This window comes from Volvox carteri (genome assembly GCF_000143455.1).
Source record: "Volvox carteri f. nagariensis unplaced genomic scaffold VOLCAscaffold_77, whole genome shotgun sequence".
Taxonomy (NCBI): Eukaryota; Viridiplantae; Chlorophyta; class Chlorophyceae; order Chlamydomonadales; family Volvocaceae; genus Volvox; species Volvox carteri.
Window position 1 is genome coordinate 225,401 of NW_003307620.1, and position 9,258 is coordinate 234,658.

Sequence of the window (9,258 nt, forward strand, 5' to 3'; positions counted from 1 at the left end):
TCTCTCTCATCAGCTAGGTGGACCGTATGTATGTTTGTATGTATTGTGGTAGAGACATGCACACGCACATACATGATACATACATACATGCAGGACCCAAGCCGCGAAGGCACAACCCAGGCCACCTTCGACTCGGCCTAGCCCTAGCCATGCATGCAAACTGTGCAAAGATACATACACACATACGTACATACATACATACACACGCACAACGTTAAAGAGAGGTCAATACCCCCATCATTCTACCAACCCCCTAGACACACACGTAAAACCGACCATCCTGCCACCACTACCACCACAACCCGTGCAGCATCTGGTATTGATAATGATGACCAAGGGATGCGAATCTTCTGATGCCATAGAGTGGTGCCATTGCGTACTCTGATGAAATCGTGTATGTGTTTGCATTACCCCCGGACCCCCTCGGCCATCCACCCCCTAACCCCCAAAAAAAAGAAATCCTCGCGCTACGTAAACCACCAAACAAAACCGGTATCACAAACTCCCGCCAACCATGCTGCAGACTTCAAATGTCATCTTCTTCCCAACTTGTCCTTCCCGACTTTCCAAAAAAATCAATGTGCCAAAGTACAAGACATACAGACGTACCGACGCGGCGCTACCGGGATGCGGACTGCGGGAACCCCCTTACTCAAAAACACGCAAAGGAAAGCCCGGCTATGCACATACTTCTTCCCCCCAAAGAGACATACGTACATACATACATACACACACAACTTCCCCTTCCCCAAACCCCCCACTCCTCCCCTCACTCCTCCCCCTCCCGCTTCTGTTGCTGTGCCGCCCGCCTCTGGGCCGCGCAGCTGCTCTCCACCGCCTCCACCAGCCGGGGGTCATCCACCACCTTGATAAAGTCGATGGACCAACACCCCGCTCCGGAACCAGACGTCTCCTGGCTTAGGATGTAACAAAACACAAACCGGGCTGTACGGCGGATTACCCGGGTCGGGGTCGAGGGAAGGGTGGATGCAAAAAGGGAAGGGAAGGGAGGAGGGAAACACTCGGCGATTCCAAAATTCGTGATAAACGCCGACGACGGGGACATTGCTACACAGAAGAAAAACTACACGCCATTAAGCCCTCCCCGCTCCCGCCCCCCCCCCGCGGCTCACTCCACTACACCACGGCTGCCATCATGATGTCAGGTCTCTCTCATATAATGAATTCAGTCACCCCCCCCCCGGACGGAAGCCCAACAGTCCGCCCCGGCCCCCTTTACATCCCTTACTCCCCCCCCACACACCCACTTCCGCTTGCTGAGGTCACCGACACGATCTCCAAAAAGGTGGTGGGTCGGGCCATGCAGCGCCGTACACTGGTGGCCACGATATGGCCCTGATCGGCGGGAGGGTCCAGGAGGGGGTGCGGCAGCAAGGCGGGCGGGAAGGCGAAGAAGGGACAAGGTTGTTAGGTGAAAAGTGATAATAAGAAATTGCAAGATTTCATGTTAATCAACATTGTGATAAAAAAAGCCATCATCTGAACGCCACCATACACACTTCACACACACACACATACATACATACACCGCCACACACACACACACGCACGCACATCACCATCAAGCACCGCAGTGTACGATCCCATCAAAATCCCCATTCCCCTCCCACCCCAACCGAAACGCACTCGATTGACACACCACACCTACGGCATTTCCCCCCCAACGCCGCACGCACTGACCCACCACTGACCCACCACGGAACCCCTACTTCCATCCGTACACACACACATACATGCGGACACCCTTCCCCCCCACCAGGGCCCCCTCCCCTTCCCCCCGTCTCACCAGCAGTCCGCCGTACCGCCTGTGTTTCGCCACGTTCTCCGCGAACTTGTGCACATCCCCGATGATCTTCCGGCTGCCCGCACTGAGGAACTGAAAGGCGGCGGGAACATCCTTGCGCCTGAAGGAGGGGCACAGGACAGCAAGAATCCACCACACAGACGGGGGGGGAGAGAGTGAAGAGAGGAGAGAGAAGTGTGTGTGGGGGGGGGAAGACGAACCACACACGATTGGGGGGGGGGGGGAAAGGGGCAAGAGGTGAGGAAGCACTGTGGTGGGGTGAGGAGACGACGACGGAGGGGGAGATGGAGCGTACGTCGGATGTAGTGGTCCGGCATTTGGGGGATTGCCACTGCCACTGCCACACAGACCTCTCCCTTCCGACATCAAAAGCACAACAATAGCCGCCCAGGCGACCCACCCAACCATCCAACCTCCCCCAGCGATGCACCGCGTCGCGTCCCTGTTTGCTGGATGGATGGATGGATGGATGGATGGATGTACACGGCCCACGTCGCCCTCCCCCCTTCTGGCCCCCAACCTGGCCAACACATTGAGACTTAAAAAAGAGTCCCCAGCACCGGCCCCAGGTTCCGTCCCTCCCCCCCACCATGGCAAGTACCCTAAACCCACCATTCCCCCCCCCGGTATCACACACGACACGAACCACGTCACCAGCATCACTACTACCACCACCGCCACGGCACTCACAGCCTCCCGCCCTTCACACACACTCACTGCAATGCCGCCAAGTGCGCCTCCACAATCTGCTCAGGGGACAGCTCAGGACTGGGAGCCGTAGGCTGTACGACACCGATGCCGTACTGCGGCTCACCACGGACGCTCCTGAGCCGCCAGACCGGCGGCTCCGAAACCACCGCTCCTGGGTCACCCTCCTGGCTTCCCCCGCCAGCGGCTGCGGGAGTTAGAGACGTCAGGTCGGCCACATCCTTACCGGCCCCCTGCTCCACCGTCGTATGTATGTCTGTCGAGGAGGAGGTGGATGGTGAAACCGCTGTGGGGGTTGCGGCGGTTGTCTTGTCCGTTGAGCGGTTGCCTCCGGGCGATGTGGGTTGTTTGGCGGTTGTGTCGGCGGTCATCGTGAAGGTCAGGATGCAGCTCTCGCCCATTTGAGAGGTGACTGCCATTCGTTGGATGTACTTGTTGGGACCCAGCATAAGGCCCGACAGGAGCTGCGGGAGGGCGGGGGGTGAGGGCGAGGAAAAGGAAAAAAGATGATGCGATCAGCCACAAAAAGAGGAGGCAGGGAAAACGATAGTAGTAGTAGTAGTAGTAGTAGTTGGTTTGGGTTGGGCATTCTAATTTATTGAACAGGATTATTACGATTATTACATTATGTGTATCATGGAAATATATTTATCCATATCTACATTGCAGGAGCCCAAGACAAGATACAGCTGCCAACCGAGAGGCAGAGAAGTAAGAGGAGTATAAGGCTGGAAGAGGTCCAGGTGGGGGAGGAGGCTGATGTGGGTTACGGACGTGGGTCGCACACAGGAGAGACGCTTCCGACTTGTTGAATGGATTTGGCAGCGGTTGGGAGGATGATCGGCGACGGATTAGAGGGACGTAGCAAGTGAGTGAGGAACGGAAGGGCAGGCGCGGATTGCAGGAGAAGGGACCCAGTTTGGTGTGCGGCACGCGCTATGTATTCCTCAAGGTGTCGCGGGGGCGGAAGGGAGAGTAGTAGTTTGTAGTGGAGGCATAAGACAGAAGCTGCTGGGCGGGGGTGTATGCGCTGATGCTAGGCGTGTTTCAAAGCGGCGAGAGCAGTGAGCCATGTGTCTCGCCCGCCACGAAAGAGTGATAGCGGAACATGAGAATACATGATGATAAAAGCGAAGAGGGGAGAATGACAGCCAGATGCCCGGTCTGCGTACGTCGGTTTCGCAACGCGGTGATACGCTATAAGGGGATCAAATGTCAATCCTGCGCCGGATATCTCGCCGGGAGTAACTGCACCTGAGTTGAGGCAGGCGAAGAGAGGATGAGATGCCTGATGGCGTAGCTGTCGAGGAAGTGCTGGCTCGGGGAGCGCAGCAGCATGCCCTCCATGACGTCCTCAAACACCATCACCTCTCCTCCGCTGCATGTCGTTGAATGGCGAGCCAGTGCAGCAGCAGCCGTAAGAGGAAATAAGTTCATGCCTTAGCATGAAAGAGACTGCTATGCATGGGTACCTCAGCTCCGCAGCCGAATGGCCAAGCCCGGCCGCGCGACGAACGGTTCAAGTTCAAAAAACCTGTGTCACATTCTATCTCACACAAATTTCGCACACACCTCGCTAATTTCAGAGATGGTGTGTCGGTAAGGTTGGATGTAGCAAAATAGTCCACCAGAGCGTCGCGTTCCCCGCGCTGGACAAGCTCAAGCACCCGTTGTAGCGACTGTTGGGCCGCCTTTGCTCGGCCCGGTTCCCTTGGGCCTGGATTGTGGTAAAGAGCAAGTGGAACAACTGGAAGACGCCGCACAAGCCTAGGCGCCGAGGGCGCAAATTTCTGACGGCTGCAAAGACCTAGTTGACCACCGCAACGCTCAGAAACAAGGAACCGCATTCTTGCACGGGTTCTGGAAATGGAAGGAGCCTGCATAGTGTCGGAGGTGTACCGGAAAGAAGGCTGAGGCGCAATCCCTGTGGAAAGTAGTAGAAACGAGGAATGCAAGAAGCAAGCCGCAGCTGCTAAGCTCAGGCTTTAAGCATCGCCGAGATAGGTTTACAAATTCTGCAGCCGCTCATTTCAAGGGCGTGACGCAATTCCACGAACGACCGTGCGACTTCGAATTATGCACGACTGCTCGTCCACCTAGAGAGTTTTCACTGAACCGAAACACCTGACTTGTTATCTTTCAGTTTAAATTACAACAATGTCCTGTCACTGCCAATCATTAATACCCCAACCGCCAAACCGAAGAGTCCCCCTTTCGTCAGCTCATCAGTCATCCTCTGCAACCAGGGCTCTCACCGGGTTGAGCATCCTTGGCAGTTTATTCGCTAGCTCCTGCTGTGTCATTCAACTTCTGCTGAATTCACTCCAGCTCGGCTGTGCTGGCTTTGCCGTCCTCAACCCATGGAAGAATCACTTCAGAGCCCTCACCGTCCTTGCGCTGGCCCACCTCCTGTACCGAGACGGATTTAACCGAAAAAGCCTTCTGACCATCGCGCTCACGACTGCCCTCATGTTCAGCCAGGACGCGGTGCGGTTCCATAATCTCCACACAAGCCGGCTACACCCTCCACCACCAGCACCAGCAAATGCAGCAGCAGCAGCAGAGCCGGCCGGGCATCACGTCTCTGCGAGCACCAACTCGAGCGCAAATAGCTCAAAGCACAACCGCCGCACGGACGAAACCCAGGCAACCGCCACGAATGGCACTGTCGCAGCCACTACCGCTGCAACGGTACACTCCAGGGAAGTCACTTTGATACCTCTGAATTCAAACCTGCTCAGCAGCAGCAGCAATAACAGTTACAGCAGCAAAGACAACAGCAGGAATGCACCAGCTGACGTTTCCGCTTCCATTCCCCCCTCCCCTCTCCACGATACGCTCACCAACCCTGACCAAGACGGCGTACGACACAGTACGGCAAGTCAACCCACCACAGCGCCCACCATCATCACTGGAGCAACGAATGAAGATGAAACAGGAAACGCCATAACAACAACAAACGCGCTAACAACAGAAGCTTATGAAAAAACAACACCAACAGTAGCAACCAAAACCCAACCTCCACCGTCGCCCACGGGGGGTTCTGTATACCTCCGTTTCCAGGTCACCGGCATCAAGTGCGAGGGCTGTGCCGCGCGCCTCAAGCTGGCCTTGATGCGGTTGCCCGGGGTAGAGCGGTGCGCTGTGGACTACGCAAGCGGCCAGGTGCTTGTATGGGGAGCACGGGGAGACAGGGAGTTGACGGAGGGGGAGGTGCGTGGCGCGATCCAGTTCGTGGATCTGTCGTACAGAGCCGTACTGGTGGAGAGCATGCGAGGAAAGGAAAGGGGGGAAGGGGGAGGACTCCGGGGCCAATGACCGGGGGGTACTCAGTGTGCATGTGTGGGCGTTAGGTGGGTAGGTGGATGGATGGATGGATGGATGGGTGGATGGATGGATGGATGGATGGGTGGATGGATGGATGGCGTGTGTTCTTGAAGAATAAGAAGGAATCGAGGTGCTTGTGGAGGTTTGTATAAGAGAGAGTGTGCGTGTGTGGAGGTGTGGCTGTGGGACAGACGGTGAGGGGGGCAGATGGTGGTAGGCACAGGTGAAGTAGCAGGATGCACTTGCTGGTTGGCTGGCTGGCTGACAGGGTGTTTTCCGGTGCCAGTCGCCGTGCGACTAAGATGGCTGATCCTGGCAATCATGCAAGAACGGCGGGCAGGAGCAGAAAGGTGCATAAGAAACAAGAGGCGGCATGTGTGTATTGGCGTGGTGGTGAAAGCAGCGAGGAGAGGAGGGGAAGGGAGGGGAGGCAGGCTGAAGAATACGACAACTGTCAAAACAGTTGAGTCAAAGTAGTCGACGTTGAACGGACTAGTGGTGGAGGCACAACCGCACAAACCGCAATGGCCACCCTTTGCTGGAGGAGGAGGAGGAGGAGGAGAGGTCTTTGTGAAGGGGAAGTCGCTCCTCGGCACATGTAGAGATATCAACGATGCCCTTAACTGCACTACATGACTTAGATCACACTATATATATGTACTATATGTATGTACGCATGTAATGTATGTATGTATGTATGTATATTTGTTCAATGTTAAGGATACATTCTGGTCCGACGAAGCTGCCGCAAAGCAGCAAAGCGACTGCGCTTTTTTTCTTCCTCCTTAAATGCACCCCCCACAGCTTTGGTGCTGGTGCTTTTAGACGTTTAAAAACAGTCAGTCCGTCAGTCTAGGGTTCACAGCAGCAGTCGGCGACGTTTAATACCGGAGGGAGGGGGGCCGTGGGGATAGGTAGCTCAACGCTGAGGACCGTACAGATACACACACTAACACATACATACATGCGTACTTTGCAGAAACATTATGCCTTTTTGGATTGGTGTAGGATTGGTGATGTGTACGGAGTACGAAATTAGAAACTATGTTTTGATTTTTTTACATTGGGAAGGGCACTAGGGCTTCAAAATTGATTGATTGGGCTGGACATTGAGGTTCACACGATGCGGGGGGGGGTGATGTTGTGGTGCTCTGCAAATCCCCATCCGCTCTCCAATCACATCCCTCTATATGTGTTTGAGACATCCATTACCCCCCCCCCCAGCTGATGTGGGCCGAGAGGTCTCACTCCCTGAGGGGATCCCCCCTGAGTTATAGCGGCAAGTTAGGGTCCCTATCGGCGACAGCAACCGACGTCGACGGCAACGGGCGTTACAAACTCAGTGCAACGCCCGTTGTTTGTCCGTCAGTCGTCTGTCCTGCATCATCATCATCATTATCATCATCATCATCATCATGGCTTTCTTGCATCGAAAAAAAACAGAAGCTGACCAGGAGAGGTCTTTTGACTCTCACACGCTCGCAAACGGCTTATGTGTGTGCGCATGCACGCGAACAGCTGAACAAGGTGATGGTAGTGGTGGTGTATAGCTAAACACCTTTTTCAAGGTAATAGTAATAATGGTAATAATAGCCACGTGCGCAACCCCACGGCACATAGCACAATAACAATCTCAGTGACCAGCAAGTACAATATAACAATCTCAGCCAGTGGCCAGCACGACCGATACATGTAACCGGAAAAAAGCTCAAAACGAATAAATAATAAATGAGGAGGAGGGGGACGCGTCGTACAGAAGGGTGGATCCGAACGGCAGTGCTGCCCTCTGCACCCACCATCCACCACTACCAAACAGCAGCTACAAGGACTATCGGAGAGCTCCAAAAAGGCCGCAGTAGCGCTGCACCCCGGGATTGGACAACACTCGACATCCGGACAGCAAAACATCCGGACAGCACCAAAACAGCAGCAGAGACGCTCTCCCCGCCCAGGTCCCGCAGCCCTTTTTCCATGTTGCGACACATTAACGCAAACCCACCCCACCCCACCAGGGGTGCAACTGAGGGACAAATAGCACCATATGTAGCGCTCTATCTGAGTCTGAGTCGGCGCCAACACACGCACGCACGCCGCTGTTGGCCCCAATCAAGCTGTCCGTATGTTTGTCTGTGTGTGTGTTTCACTTTTGGTAATCAGTTTGTTCGCTTGTTTTGTTTGTTTGTCTGTCAGTCTGTTTGTGTGTCCGTTGGTCCGAGACACGTAGCCATCTCACGTCAGCCACGTCAGTCGATCCTCCCCCTCCCCCTCCCCCTCCCCCTCCCCCTTCCCCTCCGACTCCCCCTCCTCCTCCTGTTCTTTCAATCCACAGCGGTGGCAACGGTGGCAGCGCGCACTCTGGCAGGTAGGTAGACAAAGCGAGGGCAGGGCTTAACACGTATATGATGGTTAGGGGGGTTTGAAGGGGTTTGAAGGGGTTCGAAGGGGTCGAGGACGGAGTAGGCCCCCTCTCCCTACCTCCCCACTAAGATAAGGCCTCTATCCTTATGAACAACCGCACAGCCACCCCACACCGCGCCGCAGCATCACGGATGCTGTTGCTACGGTGACATTTGAATTGCTGAGTGACAAAAAGCGAACCAGTCGGAGAGCCCAGGTGCGTCAGATGCAGCCTTTCGTAACACATGTACATGGATCGATAAAGACCGTATAAAAAAAAGAAAACCGCGCTCATTAACCATCAAGGGCTCCGAAACTGTTCGCAGTTGTGTTCCATATGTTCCATGAAGATGTCGGCGAGAGGCGCTGTAGTGGCAGTGGTGGTGGCAATCGCGTTCGACCCTAAGACGATGAGATGAGACTAATCAGTTAGGTTGCTGCGGGGCCTGCGACGGCCAAAGCCGTGTGAGCAAACATGCCGGTATGTATGTATATATGTATGTATTTATGTATGTATGTATGTCGGGTTGTTGCATAACAGGGCAAAGGAACAACCACATCCACCATTCTTCCGACCCGATCCATCCCGTTTACAACGACCAACTAACGGAGCTATAACCGAACAACTGGCAACTGATAATAAGCTGTCGTCGTACATATAGCAACGAATAGGTTCACCATAACATCACACACCCTCCCTCCCTCCCTCCCTCATCCGCCCAACCTCATCCTCTCTCAACTCTTTCTCTCTCCCTCTCCCTCTCACTCTCCCCCTCGAGGATTAACCCCAACCGCGGCCTTTCCAGTCTTTGTGGGCCCCCGACCTAACTACCCTCAAACCGAACCTCGATTAGGTATCGCTAGCTGATACGAGTTTCTCAGTTAAGAGTTATTCATGGAGTTCATTAAAGCAGTTTACATCGTCTGAGACCTCACCCCCTCCCACCTTCCCAGCCTCTCCACCAGCTAACGGATTGCCTCAGCCCACCCAGCTGAACAGA

The 9,258-nt window shown here is 54.7% G+C and overlaps 3 protein-coding genes across 3 annotated transcripts in view; 1 reads left to right on the forward strand and 2 right to left on the reverse strand.

The window, feature by feature from the left end:
- Positions 1-802: 802 nt before the first annotated feature.
- Positions 803-4,380, reverse strand: VOLCADRAFT_43444 (uncharacterized protein; the record flags this gene model as incomplete). The annotated part of the gene is made up of 7 exons (XM_002957657.1): positions 803-945; positions 1,269-1,356; positions 1,808-1,925; positions 2,543-2,697; positions 2,818-2,997; positions 3,788-3,911; positions 4,106-4,380. Coding segments are annotated over 7 exons (1,083 nt in total), but the record flags the coding sequence as incomplete, so codon positions are not given.
- Positions 4,381-4,690: 310 nt separating this feature from the next.
- VOLCADRAFT_98781 (uncharacterized protein) lies at positions 4,691-8,676 on the forward strand (the record flags this gene model as incomplete). The annotated part of the gene is made up of 6 exons (XM_002957630.1): positions 4,691-5,224; positions 5,597-5,746; positions 7,085-7,224; positions 8,190-8,222; positions 8,402-8,474; positions 8,584-8,676. The coding sequence occupies 6 exons, from the start codon at positions 4,691-4,693 to the stop codon at positions 8,674-8,676; spliced, it is 1,023 nt and encodes a 340-aa protein (XP_002957676.1).
- Positions 8,559-9,258, reverse strand: part of VOLCADRAFT_119755 (uncharacterized protein) — a gene marked incomplete at both ends in the record, with an annotated part of 19,567 nt that continues 18,867 nt past the window's right edge. The window contains one exon of the mRNA XM_002957658.1: positions 8,559-8,623. Within this exon, the coding sequence (XP_002957704.1) occupies positions 8,559-8,623 (65 nt within the window). The remainder of the gene's footprint in view (positions 8,624-9,258) is intronic.